This window comes from Lagopus muta, chromosome 2 (assembly GCF_023343835.1).
Source record: "Lagopus muta isolate bLagMut1 chromosome 2, bLagMut1 primary, whole genome shotgun sequence".
In the NCBI taxonomy this organism is placed as follows: domain Eukaryota; kingdom Metazoa; phylum Chordata; class Aves; order Galliformes; family Phasianidae; genus Lagopus; species Lagopus muta.
Genome location: NC_064434.1, coordinates 7071208 through 7098679, shown reverse-complemented (window position 1 = coordinate 7098679; position 27472 = coordinate 7071208). Strand labels below are relative to the sequence as shown.

Sequence of the window (27472 nt, the reverse complement as noted above, 5' to 3'; positions counted from 1 at the left end):
CTTTTCGCTTTTGTTAGTCTTTCACCATCAGGTTGGAGGGCAGTGGTAGGGAAGGAATCAGAGTTCATCTGCAAAATGAGTTGAAAAGCTATATTCTGACTTTTAATTTTGCAAATTGTTCTCATATGAGGTCTTACAGTGTTAGGAAAAGCATCTGTGGGATTGCAAAGAAACAGCACCTTAAACTTGTTACAAAGAAAAAATAACAGTGCTTTAAAGGTTGCTGATCCAGCTACATGAAACAGAGAATCAGTGCAGATAATGACATAAGTGTTAAGCTAAGATTTGGTAAATAGCTGTATCCAGTGCATCAAAGCAGCACGGTGGCTCATCTGGTAACGTTTATGGAGCTATTTTAGGGATGCTTGGAGTGCAGTCGTGTCTAATCAGTCTCACCAAAAGAAGCAGCCTGTGATGTGAAGTCCTGAATACTTGGGTAATTTCCTGTGCCAGCAGAAGCAGAGCACTGGTTGCAGGAATTCCTCCTGATTGCCTGTCACTGTGTGGAAAGTCTGCAGCCAGCTGACACATCTGGAAAAGCTGAATTTACTATTTTTCTATTTACTCCTCTAACTGACTGGTAGACAAGATTGTAGGGTTCATCCTAGCGGTTATCCCCTTGATAAGCTTATTGCAACCGTGGCAAACTCATGCAAAAAAAACGTATAGTGTAATGGAGGCTTTACTGTCCAAAAACCAATATGATCTGAGCCATCCAAACACCAGCAAAGACTCCTGCTGGGCACCCTGGGCCCTTGGGCACAGCCTGAACCTGAATGCATCCCCCCACTGTCTGTGTGGACTTGGACTGGTTGTTTCATCTTTATTCCCCTGTTTATTGTCCTATAAGCTGGAAGGAAGCAATGTCTTCTGCACGTGCTGCTGGGAGGATCCATGATCAGGCAGTGGTTGCTGCCCAGGGAGGTGTGGGAGGCACTATCTCTGGAGGTGTTCCAGAACTGTTGAGATGTGGCACCTGGAGATGGTTAGTGGGCATCTGGGGTGGGTTGGGGATGGAATAGATAATTATGCTGGTCTTTTCCAAGCTTTATGACTCTATGAAAGAGCATGGGTGATGAGCTGATGGCTGGACTGGATGATCTTAGAGATCTTTTCCAACCTTTATGATCCTATGATAACAAGCTGTAATTGTCCACCAATGCTAATGAGCAGCAGAGGTGTGAAATGCTGCAGTTGTGCCCAGCATCAGTGTGGAATGGGAAGATGTAATGGTGCTGGATATGCTGCAATTTGCTGTTTGCCCACAGCACAGACAGACCAAAGCTCACGGGAAACTTTCCCACCTTCTGCTCCAAGTCCAAAGTTGTGTCCGTTTTCTCCAACATAAAAAACACAGCAACATACCTATTAATAACAGAAAGCCTATGAAAACAAAGTGCCTAGTTGCGTGAAGCTTCCCTCTCCCCCTGAGGAAGGACAAGATGTGAGGAGAGGACAAATATTTCAACAAGCTGAGTAGTTTATGGCTGGAAGAGTGGCAGTTACTGCAGCCGTGAGTGACGGAGCAGAGGCTCCGCTCATTGGCAGTCACCTTTTGATGCACTCTTCATGGATGTAATTGTGTGCCTGCTTTTAAACCCTTTTTAAAATCACAATGTCCAACAGCAAAATGAAATGTCTGTGCCATAAAGGCATTAAAAAGCCTTCTATGAACTTGTGTCCTCAGAGGCGGATTTGTCTAAACAGCATCTTCATGGTGCCTGGGAACCAGAGATGCGTAGACAAATTGGAGGTAATTTAGAGAAGAGCAGCACAAATGATTAAAAGAGTGAAGGAATTGATGTGAGAAAGAAAGATTAAAAGATGTGAATATGCATGACTTGGCCTAATGACAGCTAGAGAGAGATAAATGTCTGTAAGTGTTTGAAGTCCAAAGGAGAGGAGTTGGCTGGGAGGGTACAATGAGGGTGTGACAGCTGTAGGACCATGGGGATGAAGTTGAGACCATGCAAATCAGTCTGAGCAAACACAATGCTCACATGAAGGCACTCTATGTGGAAATGAGGATAAAGAAAAGTGAAGAAGAGAATTTGTCAAAAATGTTAAGAATGCCAATGAGCTGTATTTTAACAATTAAAAAGAATTGACAGGAAACAAGAAACTGTGGAGGAGAAGCAGGTGGGTAACTGTGAGAGAGCAAATCGAAGGTCTCTGGTCTGCAGTTAAGATGGCAGCATAATTCATCATGCAGATTTTACAGAGTCTCCAACATTATGCAAAAGACCAACACACTCCAAGACTAGGAGGAATCAGAGAGGGAATGAGCATGATTTTGTGGTGACAAGGAGGTAATGATCTATTCAAACACTGATACACAATGCCAGCATGTACAGATCGCTTAAGTTGATCATAATAGGAAATTAATTGATCAATCAATGTACTTAAGAGCATTAAGCTTCAGGAGAGCAGTGCTAGAATAAGTATGAATGGCACGGCTTCCAAGGGAGCCTAAGTGAATTAGGCACTAACACTCTATTACAGTTCAATTAGACTCCTTTGAGAAGCCCAGACTACCCTAATGCTTTGAAATCCATTTGTGGGAAGAGCAGACGAATTCAAAAAGATGCCATAATGAAAGTGCAAGAAGCTCCAATTTCTCTGAAAGTGAAAAACGCAAGGGATGAGCGGTAACCACTGTGATTTCACAGGGACAGGCTGCTCAAAGAGCTCAGATTTAAATGAAGCTTTTCCTGGTGGCAGTCAGACACACTCAGAGCCTGTACAGGCTTAGAGAAGGAGAAGAAAAGGGAGCAGCAGGAGCAGAATCAGCGTAGGAACATGCACTTAGCAATCCATGGGAGGAAGAAGCAGGATAAAAAAGCAGAAGAGATCCACAAAGAATATGTGGGTGAAGTTTGCAGTTCATTAAGTTCCTCCTGCATTAATCTATTAATTTTTTTTAGAGAGATACCCGTCAGTGAAAGCCTACTAAATTATTTCTAACAATTTTAAATTCATAGAATCATTAAGGTTGGAAAAGATCACTAAGATCTTCCAGTCAACCCATTGCCACCATGCCCAGTTTGTTTGAGGAGCTCCCTGGCCCCAGACCTCTCAGTCTCTTAATTTCTGTGGCTTTCCCAACTTATCTTCAGTGTGTTTACAAACTAGTTTTCAACTCTCGCTAAAGCAGTGACCTTGCAAAGACATCCATTTGCAAGAAGCTTCTCACAGGTGCTCAGCTGTGTTCCCTTGCTCTGCTTAAGAGCCTCCAGAAAGAAAATTGTTTTGTGCCATAGCCAAGAAGTATTTCAGAGAATTACTGTAGGTGAGTGTTTGCATCAGTGTGTTGAAGAGCTGTATGTGTCAGGAGTTCATTGGATTTTGGGAAGTTTCTTATAAGCTTCAGCCTCTGAATTGTTGGCAGCATGCCTTTGTGGTTGCATCTATACATCTGCTGGTGTTTGAGTAGGAAATGCCAGTTACCATTGCAGTGACCTCTGGGGGAATTTAGAATGTTTGTTGGGCAGAGTTCAGTCAATGAGATGATAATATGGAGGGCTTTTTAAGCCTTACTATCAGGTAAATTCCAGCTGTAATAGATTAATGATTTATCTTTATATATATATGATCTGATTTCTGGGCTGTCCTTTGCAGAACTAGGAGTTTGTCTTGATTATCCTTGTGGGTCCCTTCCAACTTGGGATATTCTATTCTATCATTGATGCAGTGAGGTGCTGGAACAGATTGCTCCATCCCTGGAGGTGTTTAAGGCCAGGTTGGACGAGGCCCTGGGCAATTTAATGTACGTGATGGCAACCCTGCCTGTGGCATGGGAATTGGGACTTGATAGTCCTTGAGGTCCCTTGCAACCCAAGCCATTCTATAATTCTGTGATTTTAAAGTCTGTGTGTTAGAAAAAAAAAACTCATTGTATTGCTGCTAGAAATGCCTGCCTGTATGCTGCTTTGCAAACACTTTGGAAAAGAGGACAGCAGTTCCCTTTATGCAGCACTGATGACATTACAGCATTAAGTCAGCTGTGCTGCCACAAAGGTGTCACATTGAAACCTTATTTCAGGAAGACAGAAGGGCTACTCTTTTCTTCTTGCTAGGCATCAGATTTATGCAGGTGGCATTCCCCTGCCGAGTCACCATGTGAGCCCAGCACTGCAAACCAGGTTGTTGGCTGCGTGGTTCTCTCAGTGTATTATGAGGCTGTCAGCTGCCATGTTAGCAGACCCTTTGGTTTAATCTGAAGGAAACACTGCAATTCCAAGAAGTCAATTCAGGTGATGAATAAATACCAAGCAGACCAGAGAGCTTTGGCTGGAATTGGATGTATGATTGTGCAAGAGGTTATTGGAAACAGAGCGTTCCTTTGTAATACCCGGGGCTTAGATGAATCAAAGCAAGAACACTAATTGCCAAATAACACAGCCATGTGCCATGAAAATACAATCTAGAAGGGCTATTTCTGGGAAGGGCAAACCACTTGGGCCTCCAGGCTGGAGCCACTCTGCTAGCATCTCAATGCCCCACTGCAGGGTGGGAACCAAAGGTTGGCATCTACATATCTGGGGGTTTTGCCATTTATTTTTACAATCAGAGTGCCCTCTCCTAATCTGAAGAAGTTTCATGCAGCAGGAAGCTGGTGCTGCTTAAGCTGTGGGGAGTAGGAACTAGATGGTCTTTAAGGTTTCTTTCAACCCTAGCCATTCTGTGATTCAGGACCATCCCTGATGGCATTCTCCATTCAAAGAGGTCCCCACTGAACCCATTCTCCTGTGGGATGACGTAAACCTCCTCAGTTGCTCTCAGATGAATTGAATATGCTCCTACTTTCTAAAGTTTCAAAGCTCTCTCAGTTTAAGCACAAACTGCTGAAACAGCAGTTTATTGGAGCAAACCCCTACCTTAACATGTGTAATCAAACTTCTGTATTTCCATTTCTGGCTTAAACATGTTTCTTTGGGCAGATGGCACAAAGGGAGCTTTGTAGGAAGAACAGTAAGCAAGAGAGACAGACGAGTTATAAGGCATAGGGGAAACATTATTTTAACCTCTCTGGGCATTGCTTCAAAAATGTTAAAAATCTTGAGAGCTTTCTGCTGTAACACTTAAGGAGTAGGAAATTTGACTCTGTAGCAGTAAACTTATTTCCTTTTGAAACTAACTGCATATTGTTGCAGCTCAAGCCTGTGCAGGAGCACATGGAAAGTCCTTTCAGAGGACACCTGGGAGGATTGTACTGGATTACAGATTTGAGAATAAAAAGATTATTTTTAATGTGATACTGAAGAGGGTTGTCTAACTGAGAATTACAAGGTAGCAGAATAAAGCCCACTTGCAAGCATTTGTAATGCCTATATGATGAGCAGGAGGAATGCCACAAAAGTTTACCAAAGTAAACGGCCCCACTTAAACTGCCAGCTTGGAATAAAACCAGTCTTCAGTTGTTTTGTAGTCCAGTTTGGTTAAGTCTGGCCGGCCTGCCAAGATGGGAGTTGCTTCGGTGTGAGAATGAAAAAGGTCAATTTCAATCTATAGCGAATTGTGTTGATTTTATATCCCTCTCAGTCAGCACTGACCCAAGATAATGTAGGCTTCCTCATAGTGTGACTGTGACCTGAGCACAGTGCCCAGGGCAAATGGGGGCAGAAATTCCCATCAGACAGGCGAATTAATCATCCTCCAGTTTAGGCTGGCATCTTGTTGCAGACACGTTAATGCAGCATGCTCTGAGGCCTGCTCTGAGGCATGCTGTCCCTTTGCCAGGAGCTGCTAACTCACAGCTTTAGGCCAGAACAGGACATTGATACTCTGCTTCCCCTGGTGTGTGATGCATTCAGCCAGCTGCAATTGCTCTGAGGACTGCATTAAGTGATTTGATTTGATGACTGTTAATTATAACATGAGTTTACATGTCTAGCTGTCAAGTACATGCATGTATGTACCCAGTTAGGAGTTCTGAAGCTGGATCGTAGAATGATAGAATGGCTTACATTGGAGAGACCTTAAAGATCTTCCAGTCCCAACCTCCTGCTGTGGGTTGCCCTCCACCAGCCCAGTCTGCCCAGGGCCCCAACCAGCCTGGCCTTGGGCATCTCCAGGGATGGGGCACCCACAGAATCACACAGAATCACAGAATACCCAGCTTCTCTGGGTAGCAGTGCCAGTTCTTCACCACACTCTGAGTGAAAAATTTCTTCCTAAAATCTAACCTAAATCTCCCCTCTTTTAGTTTAAAGCTGTTCTTACTTGTCCTGTCACTATCAGGCCACGTAAAAAGTCAGTCCCTCTCCTGCTTGTAAGCACCCTTCAAGTACTGGAAAGCCACAATGAAGCCCCCCCAGAGCCTTCTATTCTCTAGGTTAAACAAGTCCAGTTCCCTCAACCTTTCTTCATAGGAGAGGTGCTCCAGCCCTCTGACATCTTTGTGGCCCACCTCTGGACCCACCAACAGCTCCACATTTTTCCTATACTGGGGGCCAAGACCTGGACACAGTGCTCCAGCTGGGGCCTCACAAGGGCAGAGGAGAGGGGGACAATCACGTCCTTGCTGCTGCCACTCCTCTGTTGATGCAACCCAGGATACTGTTGGCTTGCCAAGCTACAAGAGCACACTGCTGGCTCATGTCCAGCTTTTTGGCCATCAGGACTCCTTCTTGGCAGGGCTGCTGTCAAGGAGTTCTTCTCTGAGTCTGTACTGATATCTGGGGTTGCCTTGTTAAATTTCATTAGGTTCATGTGGGCCTACTTTTCAAGCCTGTCCTGATCTTTCTTGTTGGCATTCCTTCCTTCTGTTGTGTCAACTGTACCATTTAGGTAGGTGTCATCAGCATACTTTCTGAGAGTACACTCGAACCCATCAAAACCCCATCACCATCTGGATCTCATCCCCAAATGTTTAGGTAATTAAGGAAAAATGAGATGATCTCTAAACTTTTTCTCTCCCTTTTTTTATGAAACACAGTTGTGATTTCAGTCTGGTTAAAGACCCTGCGTTCAGTTCAGCTCCTGAAATTGACATCAGTGCAATAGGTGCCTTGAGTTTGGCCAAACAGCATCTCTCCAAAGTCACTGCTCTACCACGTTCCCTGTGACTTTCCAAAAAGCCTTTGCTTCTGTGGTAGTGGTGCCCTAGCCTATGCAGGATTGCCCTGGCCATAAAAGGACCACAGAGGAGTCCAGCTTCATCACTGCTCAGCACTGCATTTATTGACTAGGTGTTCTGCAAAACCTGAGCAGCTCCCTTGATCCAATGTGAGATACGCCAAGGTTTAAAACAGCTGAAAAGCCATGCCATGAAAGTGCTCAGAATCTTCCTTAGCATTTTATACAATATATTCATTAGGTTCTTTCATAATTATATCTCCTTATATAGGACCTGAGGTGTTGGCACAGGCTGCCCACAGAGATGGTGGAGTCACCGTCCCTGAGGTGTTCAAGAGCCATGGAGATGTGGCACTGAGGGACGTGGTCAGTGGGCATGGTGGGGTTTTGTTGATGGCTAGGCTAGATGCTGATAGTAGTCTTTTCCAGCCTTAATGATGGTCTCTGTGGTGTGCAAGGCAGGTTGTAGACCACTCATAAGTGATTCCAAACAAAGATCTGAGAACAATTTCAGTTTGTCCAGCAACCCAGTATGAGAAGAAAATATCCTCAGGGTTACAAGCAGGCACAAATTGCAACTCCAGGGAGTGCAGGTTGTTGTCTGCAGAATGTGGCAAAGTGTGCTGTGCAGGTTTTCTGCTGTTGTAATGAAAAATAGTAATATCAGGAGCTACCATAGGCATTCCATAGCTGTATAAGGAGCAACGGAAAGACAAAAATGGAGAGCAAATAACAGATGGTAAGAAGGTTGAAATGCGTTACAGTGCTTATTCTAGTCTTAAATGAAAAGGATAATAGTAGCAGGATATTTAATACAATCATAGCTGACAGAGCTAGGAAGCCTTGTAAGGGAGAATCCAAAAGAAAAAGGCTGCTGATTGCCTAAATCACTTGAATGTTCTTAAATCAGTGAGGCTAAATGAAATTCACCCTTGACTATAGTGCTTAAAAGAGCTGGTGCAAAAAGCCATTGGTGGATAAAAGCCTCTCCTGTCTTCTAAAGACAACGCAATGGTACGTACTCTTCAAATCCCTTGGTAAAAAACACTGTTATTATGTGTACTCTTAATGCCTTTGGGGATGAGCCTGAATCGCGGCTGCGCGTGGCCATGCGTGCACACACACATATACAGAGCTTTTCCTGGCTGGTTGTGCAGGGGGGAGAGTAAGAGTGAAAAGTGACATGGGTTTTGATATGTAGCATTAACTTTCAAGCTGAGGAAAGGGAGCAACATGTTCTAATTATTATTCCCCTTCGAAATAAGCCACGAGCTCAGACAAAGAAGGAGAGAAAGGGTGGGGAATGAAAGAGAGAAACAGAATCACATTTTCTCACTTATCTAATTAAAGAGAGATGGGCGAGCAAGAGGAAGAGCTCACCATGCTTATGCAGCAGTGATGCCCCATTTATTGTGGGCAACCTGGGGGCAAGGGACTCATCCAGGAATCGCCCAGCACTGCTCTGGTTTAAATTCCAGATATACGAATTTAAACCAACCTCTGGGACATCCTGGTGCCTGTTGGACCCCTCATCCTAATTCAGTGCACACCTATGCTCGTGCTTTATCCTTCTTTGTGGTACAGCTGCTCCTTGTACAGCCCTGCTCTCACACGTGCTGCAGCGCCAAGGGAAGTTGCTTGCTCTGCTACGGGTGTATATATTTCACAACTTTATTTAAACTGCCCTTTAGCAGCTCTTTCTGCTTCCTAAGCAGGCTGTGATGGGGATTAACCTCCCCGCCGGGGCTTGTCTGGCTCATCCCTGTGTACTTGCTATCCGCATTATTCCTGTGTCCCGATTCCACGTTTCGTCTTGGCTCCCTTGTAAGGTTAAACGCCCCCAACCTTCTTAAAAAAAGCACTTCCTGAAATCAGAGCTTTGCCACCCACTGCCATATGTCCACTGCTCCCTCTCCTACGAGCTACTGCTTAAGGGCATTATGGTATCTGCAGCCAAGTGCCTGACATTTGTCACTCTGGGGAAGGGGAGCAGCCGGTTCACCTCCTAAGAAAGCTCTATAGAAATGGATTTCAGCAAGGGAAAAGAGAGGTGCCTCTTTTTTCCTTGTTCGTGGGCTGATGGAGTGATCCCAAGCCTTACTCAGCTCCAGCCATGTGGTCCTGTGCCATTCTGCAGGTACAGCATGGAGCCACACGGTCACCAGTCACTGGGGATTTGTTTCAGAAGAGAAGCACTGTCATTTTTCCTTTTGCATCACTTCTCTGGCACTGAACAGCATCAGGGTAGCTAGACCTAAACCCATTGTGCCCTAGGTAAAATTGCTGTCCTCGTTCAGCCTGTGACCCTGGTTGTCTTCCTGCTGCCACGTCCCTGCTGTCTTGGGTAGGGTTCAGCTCACTGCAGGTGGTAAAGTGCTGGCTCTAATTGAGCTTGTACCAGGCTGACGTGGCTCTCAGGCAGGAAAACAGTGTGAATTCATTGCCACTGGAAGGAAAAATCCTGTTTTCTCCCCAAATGAAACCTGCTTTTTCCATTAGAGTTGGGAAAGGGGAAGCCCTGGAAGCAATCCTAGTCATTGCTGTGTTCTCACCTGCCTGCCCAGCCCTAAGGAGAAGCCCATTAGCTGGCTGCAGCTCTCCTATCTCCCAGTGACCCTTCCATGTCCCTGCTCCTGCTGTGCCTTGGCTCTCCTGCTGCTTAAAAACCTGCCAGAGCCAAGGAGCTTCTGGAAGAGCAGAGGCATGTGCAGGCCAGCAGATGCTGCCAGTGCCCAGCATTTCTCAGGACTATGAGCCTCAGGAATATTTGTTTGCATCCTGACCTCAGTCCCATGTGGGGTCTTTGGTGGCCACAATTTTTATGCCTGTCTATTGCAAGAGATTATCTTTTCTTGCTGTGCTCCCGTTGCTTGCCTCCTGTTTGTGTGGATTTCTTCTCAAGGACCACATTTTCCCATTCAGCTTCTCACTGTATTCTGTGGTGCTTTATGGTAGAAACACATATATAAAAAGAATAATCTGTGTTTGGGCTCTTGGTTTTTCGATCGCAGTTTTCTCTCATGGGGGGTTTGTTCTCCTTTAAGCCAGTTCAGTGACAGACAGCTTCATTTGCTCAGACGTCCTTTGCCCTCCAAGGTTTAATGTATTTATTTAGAAGATGCAACTTACTGTCAGTATTTGTATAGCACCCTCTGGAGTCCAACTTCTCCAAAATCTAGAAGTGCGTTATTTGTTTCCCCAACAAATAAACCTTACTAATTAAAAGATGGTGTTATTCATCAACTTCCATAGTGGTAGTTAAAACCCACACTATTTGCCAGCTTTTGTTTCACATCCACAATGCCAGCATAGTCTTTTTTGTTTGTTTGTTTTTTCTCCTTTTTTTATTTGTGCTGTAACGATCACTCCTGCATTTCAAGGTTAATTCTGAAAGCTTACCTCATGTCTCCAGTGCATAAGGTGTTACATTCAGCATGTGTTCAGAATGAGCTTTTATTCTGAAAGCCCTTCGTACAGCTGTACAACACGCGTTACCACCTTTTGAGGATTGTTTTCATTCCCTCTGGGACCAAATCCAGCCCTAATAACAGAGCATCAAAGGCTGCATCACCTCTGGCCTACCTGAGCACCAAGCACCAGTGCAAAATCCGTATCCCCAGGACAGCTCCAAGGGTAGCATGTCTGCAGGTTGGGGGACAAGGGACAGTTTGCACAGATGGAGGCGGAGATGCCGAGCAGCTGAACAAAGGCTGCAGTGTGTTGTTGTTTTCTCCCCCTTTGCAGTACGCCGCGGAGCTGCTGGCGGTGGTGCGTCTCCCCTTCATCCATCCCAGCTATCTGCTAAACGTTGTTGACAATGAGGAGCTGATAAAGTCTTCGGAGGCCTGCCGGGATCTGGTGAACGAAGCCAAGCGTTATCACATGCTGCCGCACGCCCGGCAGGAGATGCAGACGCCGAGGACCCGGCCCAGGCTCTCTGCAGGTAAAACAAAACTTCCTTCAGCAGCACCAGCTTGCATCCAGGTACAGACCAGGGCATGCTCAGGGCTGGGGCACAGACCTTGGCTCCTTCCCTTTGCTCGCTTTCCAGCATGAATTTGGCAAAATGTTAAGCTCTGTTTGCAATTCCGCTTTGATTGAGCATGGAAGAGCGTGGTGACGCATTGGATCAGGTTGCCCAAGGAGGCTGTGGATGCCCCATTCCTGGAGGCATTCAAGGCCAGGCTGGATGTGTCTCTGGGCAGCCTGGTCTGCTGGTTGGTGACCCTGCACATAGCAGGGGGGTTGAAGTGGTCATTGTGGTCCTTTTCAACACAGGCCATTCCATGTAGGAGCCTCTCCCAGTGGCCCAACATTAGGAATTTAGGTGTACATTCCTGAAACTGGATTTAAAAGGGAGCTTATAAGCAGTAGGGAAATGAACTTTTTACATAGGTAGATAGTGATAGGACAAAGGGGACAGGTTTCAAACTAAAAGAGAGGAGATTAAGGTTAAATGTCAGGGAGAGATTTTTCATTGAGAAGACACTGCTGCCCAGAGAGCAGGGGGTGCTCCATCCCTGGAGGTGCTCAAGGCCATGAATGGGCCTGGGCAGCCTGAGCTCATGCCTGATATAGTGGTTGGCAACCCAGCCCATGGCAGGGGGTTGGGACTGGGTGATGTTTGAGGTCCCTTCCACCCCAGGTGGAATTACAAGCTTTGGCAGAGACAGTGAGGGTCAATGTGATGTTCCGTCACTGTCCTGTCATCAAACCCTCTGTGCCTCAGTTTCTCTGGCTGCAGGAAGAGATGAATAATAACATTTGCTTCTTTGCCATTCAACCTCTTGCAAGGAGCAGCTGATTAATATTCATAATTAAGCCTCACTTTCACAGCCCTATGTAAATGTATTCTTGCAGTCCTGCAGTACTAGTACAGACAATTCTGCCTCCAAAACAAATGGATACACAGGATAAATTCCCTTTTAAAAAACCCTTTTCAAAATCCCACAAATTTTCCTTTTTGGAAAAATATACATTTAAAAAAAAAAAACAAAAAAACAAGTGTGGCAGCACTGTGTCACGTTAGTGTTAGAAGGTGGGACACCTCCCCTGCAAGGACAGACTGAGAGTGCTGGGGCTGTTCAGCTTGGAGAAGAGAAGGCTGTGGGGAGACCTAAGAGCAGCCTGTCGGCATCTGAAGGGTGTCTGCAGGAAGGAAGGGGACAGACTCTTTAGCAGGGTTGCTTTGATAGGACAAGGTGTAATGGCATTGAGATGGCATATCAAACCGCATCATTTGCTGCTTCTGGAGGCTCTCATCAAGGCACCTTTCAGAAGAATGAAGTGTAGAGGACTTTCAATAACAATCTACCCTAAAAAGTCTTTCACTGAAGATGACTAATGGTGTGATGTTTGAAGGGATTTTTGAAAAGTGCTTATTTTATGTATATAAAATTGTAGGTGTAATATGAACCATTTCCAGAAGCTTGTTGATGAGGGAAAAGTGATTCTCGCAGGGTAAGAGAGGGTGATTATAGTTTTTTAGGTCAGAGCTTAATTATATAGAATCGTGTTATTTTGCATATCAACGGCATTCACGTAGGCACAAAGGATCTCTAAACATCCTTTGTGGACTCACTGCAGCATGCCACATGCCCTCTCGAGGTCATTGATTATAATCAAGTTATGTTGTGCTCAGGTGATTAGCTTTTCGGGTATGTTGCAAAAATAATGATCTCTTGTTACTGAAAAATATTTATTTAAAACTCTACCGCACTTTGGCTTAATAACTTGTAAGAGAGTAACCTTGTTTGAATGACAAATATATATATATTTTAAAGAGCTAATGAAAAACAGTGATAATCCATTCCTCTGAAGCATTGCTCAGTGCTGGAGCTCCTGATTTCTCTGGCTGACAGCCTCACTTCTGGGCACCTGGACGCACTTGACTCTGAGCTGGGCACCGTAACAGATCACAGCAATGGCTCTGGCCACAAGCAGAGCTCCTGAAGTGGCATTTCCTTCCAGTTCGTGCTCCAGCTTCTGGGTCTGCCCTTCCTGGCAACAGATTGCACTGAGCCTTACAATTTTAACACTTGTTGCTTAGCACTAAATCCAAATTATCCCCAGCACTTGGCACTTGGAGGTTAGAGGCAGAAAATGTCCCAGAGTTAAACTGTGACCCACAGTTGCAATCCACTGCAATGAATGATTCTGGAGAACCTTGTGGATCAGATTTGATGTACTACTGGCTGAGATTCAAGTGGGAGGAAAAAACGTAGAGATTTGGCCTGCAAAAGTTTTGTCCATTTGCCCCAGCAGAGAACTTGGCTTGCTCTACACCTTGTGTGCTATGGGCCTGGGGAAGCTGTTCAAGCACAGATAAATCTCAGTTAATGACAATAATGGAACAGAAGCTTTTTCTCCTGTTTCCTAACACTTGGTCCATTAAGACCCCCATTAGAGGCTTGAGGAAGAGTTTCCTGCATATGGAAAATGAGGTTTCTCCAGGAAAAGCAGGAAAAAAAGACCCTTGAAAATTATCCAAGCAAATATGTGGATAAAGAAAGTCAGGATGAAGAAAAGTAACCATAGGCTAAACCTGCTATGGAAGAACAACCTTCTATAGGTTCAATCCCAATATATTTTGTCTAAATAACAGTCAAGCTCCAGTGATATCACAGCCCTTGAGAAAATTCTCATTTCCTTCAGCAGAACAAGGATTTGATACGTGTGGGTCTCACCCAAAGACTGTTGAAGTCACCAGACGTCTTTACATGAGAAGAACTTTTTTACTTCTTTCCCCTTTAGAATGTTGTCCAGATGATGTGCTGCCTTCCCAGTGACCCCCAGCATGCTCACCCCCCGCTCTCCCCGCAAGTTTTCCATTTTTCCTCACTCTTCCTGATTTGATTGTACAAAGACAGGTGTATCCACAATGTGTTACAGCTGCTCTGATTGCTGAGTGCTTTTTGTAGTCTCCTGCCTAGCAGAGAGGTATCACTTTCTTACAATGCTCTTCTGCTTTTTGAATCCTAGGTGTAGCTGAGGTGATAGTCTTAGTTGGGGGCCGTCAGATGATTGGCATGAACCAACGTGCTTTAACAGCAGTCACTTGCTTAAATCCTCAAAACAACAAGTGGTACCCTTTGGCCAGCCTGCCCTTCTATGATCGGGAGTTCTTCAGCGTGGTCAGCGCTGGAGACAACATTTATCTTTCAGGTGAGCAGCAAACATCTGGGGCTGGGAGAAAAGCTTCCTCCTTACAACACAGACAGAACAAGCAAAGGAGGATATGTTGTTCCTGGGGGATAAAATGAAAAAAGACAAGTGAGAGAGGGGCTGGGAAAGGGGATTTCCATGCTGTTATCATTCTCCGTTTCTCCGCCACGCTAGCGTGCTCTCGAAGCAGTCAAGAGCAATATTTTGCTGTCGCAACATCAAAAAAATAGGCCTGACAACCATCAGGCATGCAAAGAGGTTCCACTGCCATAGTAACACAATTTAAAATATTGGCTGTAGTTGAGTCTAAATGGTGGGTTATGGAATTTGAGACAGACAGGCTGAACTGCTGAATATGTGACCTACACTTACAGTATTTGCTTACAGGGGCATTCATTTCTTGTACTTGTTGTTGAAACCTCTCTTTTGACAGTAGTCACTAGCCCTATAATCTTCTTAGTTTCAATGAAACTGAGACCACGCTCCTTAAAAGGCTTTAACTCCCAAAGTAGCTGTCTGCTCTGTGCCTGTAGCATTGCAGTGTCTGGTTATTTGCAGTCTTGTGGTACCTCTGCTTGGCTGGAGGGCGAAAAGCAATTGCTAGCAGGCTACAGCTTGCTCTGATGGCAGCAGTGCGGAGGTTTGGGGATGAAGGAAGGAGTCGGGGCAGGGAGGTGCAGGTGTGCGGGATCTGAAGGCAGAGATGCACCAGGCAGTACCAATAAGAGTTACAGCTGTTACCTTTCCCTTCTGGTGTAACCTCACTACATTTTCTGCAGTAAATTGCTGCCTGTGGTGTTAAATTCCATTAATACTGCATAGAGGCCCTAAGGAAATAAGGAAAAAAAAAAGGAAAAAAAAAAAAAAAGGAAATTATTTGTTTGGCATTTTCTGCCCATGCTCTTTTTTGGTGCCAGAGCGAAAGCCTTCTATGGAGGCTTTTGACTTGTAGTTATTCTTAGCTGGAGCACTTTCCAATATGTAAAGATATTTTAGATTGTGCCTTACCTGCTGGCAAAAGCCATCGAGTCCTGAATTCAAAGCTCATTTCAGCTCTTTCCTTTGAATTTGGATGAATGAGTTGGTGGTACTCAATGGATAAAATAGGAGAGCTGGAAGTCCTGCATGGCTGGAAACCCAGCACAGTGTCACTGGATATTTTGCTTTGCTCAAACTTATAAGACATAGGAAAAACATAAGGGAAACCAATAGAAAAGGGACTGAATTCCTGCAAGCTCGAAGCACTGGACTCCACAATGGTAGGTTTTGAGAGTGAAATAGCAAGGAGAAAGCCTGGGTTTGTCATTAAACCACAGAACTGAGAGATTTGTTTCTTTCCCTGGCTCCACCGAAGACTCCTAGTGTGGTCTCAGATAAATCATTTTGCCTTCTTGTTCTCCAAAATGGGAATAGTGAGGCATGAAATAAGTAGCTCCATTGGGAGCTACTGTGAGAAGTTTAAAAACTGCCAGTATACATATGCAGAAAGCCAGCCATATCCTGGACTGCATCAAAAGAAGTGTGTGAGGCCCCACCTACAGTGCTGTGTTCAGCACAGAAAGGATGTGGAGCTGTTGGAGTGGGGCCAGAGGAGGTCCATAAGGATGTTGAGAGAACTGGAACACCTCTGCTATGGAGACAGGTTGAGAGAGTTTGGGTTGCTCAGCCTGGAGAAGAGAAGGCTCTACGGCTATACCATGGCATTCCGGTGCCTAAGGGGCCTACAGAAAAGACAGGGAGAAACTCTTTGTCAGGAAGTGCAGCGAAAGGGCAAGGGATAATGGCTTTCAACTAAAAGAGAGGAGAGTCAGATTAGAGATAAGGAAGAAACTCTTCACTACGTGGGCAATGAGGCCCTGGCAAAGGCTTCCCAGAGAAGCTGTGGATGCCCCGTCCCCAGAGGCCTTCAAGGGCAAGTTGGGTGGGAGCTGGCAGGTGGCTGCTCTGCCCAGGGCAGAGGGTTGTAACTAAAAGGTCTTTAAAGTTCCTTTCAACTCAAACCATTCTATAATCCTGTGATTTCACTTGAGCATCTTAAACTGATTTGAAGGAACAGTACAGCTGGTTCTTCCATTTATCAGCAAATGAAAATAAATAAGAATTTTGTCCTTGAAAATCAGGCATTAAGCCTACAGTGCAAGCACTGAATCTGTTCTGCCCATGTATATGCTGCTTTGATCCATCACTGTATGAAGCACTTAGATTTCATTTTGGACTGTGTCTTGCATCCCAGATAGGCTATGCCTCATAATACCTTCTTGCAAGTGTTGCAGTAATTTAATAGACTGGAAGTTATTTATGAACATTGGAAAGGGTCTATCCCCTTACGTACTTGTCCCTTGAAGTCTGACATCTTGATTTCTTCATGTCATCTAATGAAAAAAGAAAAAAAAAAAGCCTTTGGGACGCATGAATAAATGACACAGATATGCATCATCGGAACAGATGCTCGGTATTGAGGGTGATTTATTTTAATTAGTCAAATGTCATTTGAAGAGTTTTTACTTTGTAACTGGCTTTGATTGCTGTGTGCCAAGCTGCTCCCGTTCCAGGAGCTCATGTACTTCTCCCCTTTTTCTTCCCCTCACCCACACGTTGGTGCCAGGCGGCATGGAGTCGGGTGTCACACTGGCTGACGTCTGGTGTTACATGTCCTTGCTCGATAACTGGAACCTCGTGTCCCGGATGACAGTCCCCAGGTGTCGACATAACAGTCTGGTGTACGACGGGAAGATTTATACCATCGGAGGGGTCGGCGTGGCAGGCAACGTTGACCATGTGGAAAGGTAAAAAAGAAAGAAGAGTGGCGGTTTGCTGGCGCTTTGACTTCTCGCTGCGCTAGAGGTTGCTTTTCCTTTTAAAGGACGTGTCGAACGTGTCGTACGCGTTCAAATAAGCTTTCACAACTGCTAAGAAAGGAGGAAAATATGCAGGATTAGATTTCTTTTAAAGCTTCAGTGGAAACCATTGTTTCGAAACCAAAGATGAGAGCTGCCAGATTGTTTGTTGGTTTGCTCAGGGGAGGGAAGGGAGGAATTAAGCTTCTTTGGACACTTCACACAGATTATACAGTGAACTCGATAGACTAATAAATGTCCTCTGAATTTGGTACTGATGGAAGTCTTAGCAGACCTCAAAAATCCTTCTTTTTTTTTTTTTTTTCTTTTCTTTTTTTTTAAATTAAGAAAAGGCAACAGCAAAGTAAATTTCACATCTGCACCCTCCTGGTAAAGCATTTCAGCTCTGATGTGGCTGGAAGGAAGGCCCTGCCTTTGGTGCTCTTGGCCTGGGACTTGCTAAGCTTAGAGTAAAACAAGCAGTGGAAACAGGTTTGAATTCCTGGCGAGAGAGGCTGGATAAAGATGGTAAAAAATGGAGGCTTCTCTTTTCAAGAAGAATTCAGATATTTCCTACTCTCACGCGAAGCTTCAAAAAAGGAAGGAACAGAAGCACAAAAGAATGATTTTACAGAGTGGAGTTCCAAAACCAATATCGTGTCAACCACAACACTCAATAAAAGCGTAATAACTTCTGTGCATATCAATGTTCTCATTAAAAAATAGAAACCACTGAATGCAGTTTAAGAATATTCCACTCCAAGATTCATATATCCCTAGCCTTATCCAGATACATAAAAGTGCACTGTGACAATAGATGGGTGAAAACATTTTTGTGAAAGGTTTTCTCTTACTGAATCTGGCAGCCAAAAGTATGAGCTTTCTGTTTGTTAGTCAGTTTTAAGTGCTGCATTTGAATACTTCAGCAATGTTTTGAGGTAGGCACTTCCTGGTACAAGTTGCCTTAACAGAGAATCCAAAAAGGAGTATGCAAAAAAAAAAGAGAGAATTTTTCAAAACAGTAGAATAAAAGGTGCTCTTTATCTCTTATTTCTATGGAGGTTGCAACATTTATATTCCATTCATGCAGAGGCAGAGCATTTTGTGTTCGGATTTTTTTTTAGCATGTATCACAAATGCTGGATACCAAAGCCTATCCAGAAAGAAGCTTTGTCTTGTTCCATTGTCGAGCACTTGGAAAATTAGGAAATGTCCAAAAGTTTTGTTCTTTATGTTTTGGTACAATAGTATGCTTACTTTTTTTTTTTTTTAATTTTTTAATTTTTTATTTCCAAAGGATTTCTGCATAGTTCAGTGCTTGAGAGAGGCCAGTTTGTGGAATTATTGAAGGCTACAGAAGGAAAACATCTCTGTAAGACACTGGCTGCAGGTCTGGAAATTGTAGAGGATGAGGCAAGCAGACAGAGCAGATGGTACCTGTCTTATGCATGGCCAGGAAGGTCTGTCTGGTGCTGAGTGATCAACGTTCACATATGCCCTTAGTTTTGTGTTTCTCAGTCTTCACAGTTCCAACACTGTTTTGTCAAGGAGAGAAGGATGTGACAGAATAGCCACTGGAAAGGATGTGTACTGAGGGAAAAGGTCTGCAGGTAACATTCCCTCCCAGCGCAGGCATGGGCAGCTGACTTTGGTGATGTTCTCAGCAAGCCAGGGAAATGCAGGCAGCAAAGAATGAATAATAAATAACAAATAATAGCAGTGAATGCAACACGTGAGTGTTGCTTCACTCTTTACTCTGAGTTTAAGGTGGGCACTGCCCTTGGGACTTGCTTTGAAGAAAATCTCACTGTTTCATGAAGATTTTTTTTTATTTCTGAGGGCATTTGTCTTGTAATGTAAGGTGGGAAATCTTCAGCTAAAAGAAGTGTTGTCTTGAATGTGGGAAGAATCAAGCTCAGGAGAGATAAACAGTCTTCCATTCCATCTCTTGATACAGACCAACATCTAAATAATGCTACCGCAGAGAGATGTCTTGATAAATGTCCTTCATTAAAGTCTTCCTTTTCATTTTTCCCAGAGTCTCATTTCTTTCTCTGCTCTAAATCTCATGGCCTCGCTTTAATAAAGCATCCATAGCATTGGCCAGCTGAATACACCCCAGATGGAGCAAAGTTGCCCCCCCCTCTTTCCCTATCGCCGCTGTCACCCAAGCCCTTTACACAAATGACATTGCACTCTGCAAAGTCACACTCAGGCCCTTGGCATACCCAGCACAGCTCAGTGAGAGCAGCCCTGCTAGCTTGCACTTGCAACCACCCCACCAAGAGACTTTTATGTAGGAAAGTAGTAGATTTCCTCCCTATCATTTCAGTGCACGCTGTCTCTACCACAATAAGGATGTCTTGTCATGGGGATTTGCTAAGCCTGTGGTTATAATTAATCTGCTATTGTCTATAAAGTGACTTGTGAAATGCAGCCATGGAAAAAGTACAACATGGCCTCTTTTGGGTTATGCCAAGAAATGAGAGAGCTTTTTGGATGTTTCCTTTCTTATTCTTTGTACGACAGTGGGGAATTACAGAAGCAAACAAGCCATTGCTGAAGCCGTGTGTTTTGAAAAGGATGTTTCAGGGGTCTGCTGTAGAAATGCAGGTGAGAAAAAGATAACCTTCATAGCTGTACTGAGCAAACTCGTGCCTTTTCAGACAAAAGCAGTCCCCTTTCGGACCAGACAGCCAATTTTTTTGAGCGTTCAGTAATTGAAGAGTGGGAATCACTGCATTCATCTTTGCCAGCAGTGACGCCATCTGAACATGGGGTTGGTACTTTCAAAAAACAAAACAAAGCATTGAAATACAGAACATCATCACTGTAATTGCTCAGTTATCTGTTGTTGTATGCTCAGTTCATACTCAGCTCTTGACTTTGCCCTCTCTTTTTCCCCCCAGTGAGAGCTACAAGAAGCTGGCCTCCCTCATATTTATGTGGGGGCTGAATATTCCTCTTTGACTATTGTGCTGGGGTTTTGGATGGGACACTGAGATTTTTGAGTAGACCAATGTGGAGCCAGGAGTTGAACTTAATGATCCTGATGGGTCCCTTCCAGCATAGGATATTCTGTGTTCCTGTTCCATCCCTCCGGAGGGGAACCTCTCTGTCATTCCAGCAGGTCTTACAAAAGCACTATATTAAAATAACAATAAAGTGACATGATCACATGCTCCAAGTTATGTGATGCCAAAAACTACATTTACCTTTGCAGGTTTTGTCCCTCAGTGTTAAATTTCAAGGCTGCACCCTCTTTTTAGTTGTTTTTCATCCCAGATGGGGCATCGTCGTCCTGTTATCCACCTCAACAGAGCTATGGGGATTTAGCCAGGCCTGGTGAGTAATACAGTCCTGGACTGTGCCACCAGTGAGAAGAGCAACACACTGGACATCCTCTGGGCCATCTACCGCCTCCTTTCATGCACATACATCTTATCTTTACCAGCAACATTTTGCTTTCTTCTTATTCCTCCAGCTGAAGTGTGATGCACCCAGCTCAGGCCAGATTTCAGTGTTTTCGGTGGCAATGTGGAGGGCACATTTCTAGTTCACAGTGACTTACCCCAACTTCACCAGTTAGCAGCCCGTGCAGGTGGTCTGTGGAGTTTCTTGCTACAGCTGGTCTCTGAAGATGGCAAAAATATTTTCTCCCAGTTTTCTTCTTGCTCTCCACCTGTTTTCTGGGAATTTTTGGAATATTTCATCCTAAGTGGTTAAAACATTACAAGGATGCTTTTATTCCACTTCATATGTAAAACTGTACATGCCATTACCTGATTGCACTGAACACATCTACTGCACCATTAGAAAGCATTAAAGCAAGCAGGGACCATCGAACTCCTAATGATTTAGGGCACCAACTCCTGAGCTCTTCTGTCTGTACTCTCACTTGTGTCATTGATGCTGAAGGGTGTAACCTCAACAAAGAATGCTGGTGCCACCTAAATCAGTGGGTGTCTTCCCATCAACTTCAACACAGTTAAGACTTTTTACCCTTTATCGATCTGTAAAGAGGCAGTAAAGTTCTGTATTACACGACTATCATAAACAGACAGGTAGGAATCTTCTATTACTCATCTCAAAACAATATGCACCTGCCAGGCTGGCTGAGTTATGAGCCCATTCTTGTGAATATACATGGTATACATTCAGGGAGAGTTATGTTTTTGGAATGGCTGTTTAGGAAAATAACGGCGTGACCGCAGTTCTCAATCAAGCCCCTGTGGCAAATTTCTGTGTGACAGGGAGCGAGTCATTAGGTATTAGGCTAGAGAGCATTACACTTTCTGTCTCTTTCTGAGATATGACTTGAGTTGGGAGGCGGAGAAATGAAGTGGATCCACGAAGTAGGATTTTAGATAATGGATGGGCCTTGTAATATATGCAATTTGAGAGGCGAGAAGACTGCTTATGCTGACAAGACAACGTATGTGACTAAAAGTGTGGAAATGTGGGTGCTTTGTGGTTATTATCTGTTTGAAGGACAGAAGAAGATGAATCCCCTTGACCTGACAGCACTTTTACAATAGGGTTGTCTAAAACTGGGAGATTACTTCAGCTGGCAGTGTATACTTGGAAGACAGTCTAAAAAATTCAACGTAAAAAATAAGCCTTATAAGCTTTATAAACTGCTTCAGAACCCACTGTTTTATTGATGTCTTAAGAAAATTAAATATATAGCCTTGTGCAAGAATAGTTTCTTAAGCTCCTCAGAACAGTCAAAAGAATATAAAAAAGGCAAAAAATAGTAAACCATTAGTACGGTTTTAAACAACATGTGAATCATCTGAAGAGCAGATCAATATGACACTGCACAGCTTCATTTTGAATAGCAGCTTTCCTGCAAACAGAATTAAATAATGTATAAGAAACTGGAGAGTGCGTGTCTGTAAGCTACTGACCATGGTGGAAGGATTTTATAAGGAATAAATGAAGATACTGTTTAACCTAGGAGAGAAATTAAGAGACTCTTGGGGGAAAAGGTGCTATTTTCAGATACTGAAGAGAACAGAAGTCGACTAAGCAAGGAAGCATGTGGACTGAAGTGAAGGGCTTTTCTGCTGTTAGTATCAAGGCCACAGGGGAAGAAGAGAGGAGGTGCTAAACCGAAAGAGTGAAGCAAAAGGAGGATCCAAGCCTGCAGATGAAACTCTGAGCTTGGAGACTTTGGAAAAGTAGCAAGGTTATTTCTGAGTGTGTTTTCCTCACACCTGGGCTGCATTTTTTGCTGGGTTCAGATCATTTGCCGTGTCAAGGGTGTATAAATAAAACATTGAGCATAACGCCTGCACAAGGGTCAAGTGAGAGAACACTGTCCATAGCATGCAGGGACTGCAAAACATAAGGAGTCCATAACATGAAGTGAAATGTCCTTGAAGTTTCAAGTTGAGCAAATTGGATGGGCTTTGTAGGCCCTTAGCCAAGGACAGGAATGGACACATTGAGACTACAGGGAGCATTGGAGGAGAAGGAAGAAAAACTTTGGCATGGCTCAAAGCCAGCTCACATTAAGTCTCCATTTATGTCTTCAAACAGGGAATCAAATGCAAAGCTTGACTAATGGAAAGAGATCAAAGTGATTATTTTTTAAATCAGTTCCCTCCCTGCTGGCCTTTGAGCAGCATTCAAGGAGGCAAAGAGCCTCACCAGCCCCAGTGACGGCAACACTGGAGGCGGAACAGAGAATGGAAGGGGCAGAGGGCAGAGAGGCAAAGTGTTTGAAGTTGTTTCCAGTTCTTACAAAGGTTGTGAATATGAAACTTTATTCATTTTTAAACCAATTTAGTTAATCCAGTGCTAATCCCTGTGTAAACACATTGAGAGTTGATTTGAAAGATAGAAATCTGCCTTGTGGTGGAAGACTTAAAGAGCTTGCACTACTTAGTTTGTCCTATAGAAGGTGAAGAGGTGACTTTATTCTCTTCTGCAACTCCATACATGAAGGAGAGAGTGATAGCAGATATTTTTATAATCTAACAGAAAAAAAAATGGTGGGTGGGAGATGAAGGCTAGAAATCAGGTCTGCAGTTTTGCCAGGAGGTCACGAACCAGAGAAATCCAGTGGAACAGACTGGAATTAGATATCAGGAAGCCATGAAGGCACTTCCTTCTCTTTTTCAACAGCAGGAATAAGTTTGGCACTTAAGGGCATTGTTTCATTGAGCAGCCTGCGTAAAACCCAGGTTGGGTGGTGGTGTTGGCTGGATGAGAATCGTCTTCCACCTTTATGGTTCACTGACTTTTGAAACCAAAGGGCACTCAAGATGAGCGCTGTGTTAAGCTGTCTCACTTGCACCCGTGTCCCATGGACTTGCAGCCTTTGGCTTTCAGCAGATGAATTGAAAACAGTCAATTTTGGTTTCCCGGTGGCTGTTGAAAGAGCAGGACACAGAAAGATGAATTCTGTCACTGTAGAGCATAACCGTGAAAGTGAGCGAAAAATGGGATGTAGGAGGCCTGAAGTCCCCATAATGAGAAGGAGCTGTTGTTTTTGCAGTTTGAATCTTCTGCCAGTATTGCTGTAGATGTGAGCCTCAACTACATCCAACCTCCAGCAAATTCGAAGGATATATATTCATTTGTCTGAAAATGTATTGGAATGATCAGAAAATCATTAACAGTAACGTGCCTGTCTTGAAAACAGAGGTCTGCCAAATTTCTAACTAATTCAATCAATTTCTTAACCAGTTTTAATACATACACACCAAAAAATTATTTTTGAATTACCAAACCCAAAATACTGCAGTAGATGAGTTGATGAAGTGTAACCGAAAATCAGTGTACGAAACTCTTCATATAGTGTGACATTCTGCCAATTTTGCTTTGGGCAAATGCAAGAGATGCAGCACACAGTGCTTTCCCTGGAAGAGCTGTTTGTGTAGTCAAGCACGCATCAGTAGTCTCTGTTTTGGTACCAAACTTTATAAATCAGCCCAATATGGGTTTGTCCTCTTGAACGTTCCTAGCACCATGTACTTTAATCTCATTATTTTTCTGCCCTTTGATCACTTTGTTGTAGATGAATTTAATTTCTCAGTAACTAATTTACAGCATTGTAAAATGCAGTTCTCCACGCTCATTATAAGGGACTTTACCCATTTTTTTCAGTTAAAGTTTGCCTCCCTCTTGCTTTTCCTTCATTTATGAGTATGTTAATTACTTTCAGCGATATTACTTGGAAACTCATTAATGCATTTTCATTAAGAACATTAGCTTGTGCTGTTTCCACCAGTCACATCCCTTTTGCCACTCGTACTTTTCCCAACTTTGGACAGTGAGGATTTCAGGGACACGTTACAACAGGAGAATTCCCCTGTCACTACATCATTTTCTAGAGACGGATTCGTGGCCGTGGATTCATTTAATGTTCTCCTATTGCATTTTACCAATACTAAGAACAAAAGCCTGAAATGGGTGATGAGGGCTTCTGTTTTTGCAGTACGCAATTTTGAGTAATGGCTACTCAGGCAAGTCCTAGTTGACTGAATGTGCCATTACATGAAAATATTGAAGCCTAAGAATCACATTATTTTCCACTGTCTCCAAGACTCATTTTAGAGCAGCTATTTGGATCCCTGCCACATTATCTTTAAGAAAAAAAATTGACGTCTGTACTTGTGACATTGTCTAAAATGAATCTTTATCCATGGATTATTAACTGCGTATCCCTTATGGTCAATGGCTTAATTAAATCAGATAATGATGACCTTAAAACTAATTTAGCACTTTCATACACACTCTTTCTGTTTGCTTCACGTCAAATATAGACACGCTGGTAAAATCTTATCCTAGCATTAAGATTTGCAGCATCCTGCAATGAAGCACATGGTTTGCACAATGGAAATTAAATGGAGGCAACTCACTCTGGCACAAAATGTGCCCCGCTGGTCAGTTAACTGGAGCAAAAAGAGCTATCGTGTCACATTATAGCGCAGGTGAGATCTGTTCCACGAGCTGAACAACTGAAGTATATGAACAGTTGCCTGCCTGCTGTTGCTATTGGATATCACTGCACTGATTTGCAAGAATAATCTCATTGTACAGTCATTAATAGAAATTAATTAGAGGAAGACATCTTAACAAAGATGTCCTGAGTCTCTTTAACTTGGACTAAAATGAGGTTTGAGAGGCATGAACGGAAAATAGAACTAGCTTTCTCTGTGCTTTTATCAATGTTTTAAAAGCTCAGAAAAGGCATTAATTACACTATTTACCAAGTCGTTGAATTTGTATGATGTTAAAAAATACATTTCCACCTCTGCTTTTCTTCAGCTTGTCAAGCTGCCTTTCTGTTTTATTCCAGCCTGCTTTCTCTGCCTGTCTATCCTGCCTTCAACTGACACTGCATCATTGCAGCTCACTCTGGTGTTGTTGTAGGTACGATACCATCACCAACCAGTGGGAGACCATCGCTCCTCTGCCCAAAGCTGTGCACTCAGCTGCTGCTACTGTCTGCGGTGGGAAGATCTATGTCTTCGGTGGGGTGAACGAAGCCGGCCGAGCTGCGGGGGTCTTGCAGTCCTACATCCCTCAGACTAATTCATGGAGTTTTATAGAGTCTCCAATGATCGGTAAGGGAATCGTGTTGTCAGAGTAAACCCGTATTATGACAGAAATCTCTGCGCTTCAGGTATTTTAATGCCTTTGCAGAAAGCAAATGGGTTGTGGGGAGGGGGATGTGTTTGTAGCAGATTGGCAGGAATGCATGCATTTTATACCAGAGAGGCAATTATCTGGATCTTCAGTGAAGGCAATTGTCACTCATTAATACAGCTAGTTATCAGCTAGAAGTGATGAGTTCAAAGTAGAGGAGAAAGGAAAGCAGTTATTAGGTGTGGACAACTAGTAATTTTAGACCCAAAAACTGTGAAGTGCAGTGAAACTTTATTCTAGCATCTTGTGTTGCTCCATGCTTTAAAAAGCACTGCTCAGTTATTGGATTATTACGCACGTGCCTGTTCGAATTGTTCCTGTCCTGTAGCAAGAGGTAGTCATTCTTAACTGGGATATAGCAGTGGTATGAAAGGCATAGAGGCTCCAGAGTCTGAATCCTCCAAGACGTGTAGATTATTAAAACTGTGTTTATCAGCATGTGATGCCCTAGAGCTCTCTGAACATTTTACAGGACAGAGCCAGATGCTCTACAGAAGAAGGGCAAGATGAGGGGTCAATTTTTCTACTACACCAACTAATTTCAGATGTGCAAACTTCCAAAATGCTTAAAAGATTGCAGTTTATTTGCTTTCTGTGCCAACTTGCACCCTAAGAGCTGAGGCTGCTTTTGGAAGCAAGGTTTAGCATTCAGGCTCACAAGGACATTCCTGCAGGTAACAGCCATCAGGAGCATGTGCTCTGTGCTGGATGGGTGGCTATGGGCAGCTTTCCATCTGGATGTGCCCAAACACCTAAAGAAGCAGCACTTATGCAGTCATTGCAGAGAAGCTGCTTGGAGACTGCTTTTGTGTCCCAAACCTCTTAGTCATGCTGAAATGTCATGGAATCATAGAATCATTAAGGTTGGGAAAGACTTCTAAGATCAACTTAGAACCATTGACTTACCATCAATATTGCCCACTAAGCCACGTCCTTAAGTACCAAGTCGACCCTTTCCTTTCACACCTCAAGGGATGGTGACTCCACCACCTCCCTGGGCAGCTGTTCCAATACCCAGCCATTCTTTCTGAGAAGAAATTCTTCCTACTATCCAATTCAGACCTCCCCTGATGCAACTTGAGGCCATTCCCTCTTGTCCTGTCATGACAAATAACAAGTCATGGTCTGAATGTTCAGCCTGGTAGACCAAGTATGAGTAGGAAGTAATAAATGACACGGTATACAGTTATGAGGCATTCAGGCCACCTAGGCACATTCAGAAAGCTAAAACAAGCTTGTTACTATTATTATGACTCTCTTCTCAGTGTTTCCTAGTAAAAGAAATCACGAGGCATTGGTGTGGCCACAGCTGGAGCCTCCCTGGTGAAGGCAGCACTGCTTTCCAGCTCCCTTGCTGCTGTTTGTGTCCAGCCTAACATAACATGACATGCATATGATGCAGCATGAAGCGCCCAGCGGGAGGGCGTTAACCAGCAAAAGTCATGTTTCTGTAATACAGCAGTGCAAACAAACCTATTGCCTGGCTTTTTCCATCACAAAGCTACAGCTGCCACTGTTCATTTAATCCACTGACTGACAGTATGAGGTTTTCCAGTTCTCAGAGCGTACTGCAAAAATGAATGCATTATGCAAAGAAGCGTTCCTTTTCCGTACCAAGATAGTACAAGTGCCAGCCACAGAGCTAAGCAATCATTCCCTGGACTCATTATACTGTCTAGCAGGCATCAACACCACATGTATTTGGAAAAATCATCCAAACCATCCAGAGGTGA

The 27472-nt window shown here is 43.7% G+C and overlaps 1 protein-coding gene across 5 annotated transcripts in view; it reads left to right on the top strand.

The window, feature by feature from the left end:
- The window catches only part of KLHL29 (kelch like family member 29), a 403476-nt gene that overhangs the window by 356992 nt on the left and 19012 nt on the right, over nucleotides 1-27472 (top strand). For all 5 annotated transcript variants that reach the window (XM_048938075.1, XM_048938076.1, XM_048938077.1 and 2 more), the window contains 4 exons: nucleotides 10822-11020; nucleotides 14059-14241; nucleotides 16847-17027; nucleotides 25464-25657. In XM_048938075.1, the coding sequence (XP_048794032.1) occupies nucleotides 10822-11020; nucleotides 14059-14241; nucleotides 16847-17027; nucleotides 25464-25657 (757 nt within the window). The remainder of the gene's footprint in view (nucleotides 1-10821; nucleotides 11021-14058; nucleotides 14242-16846; nucleotides 17028-25463; nucleotides 25658-27472) is intronic.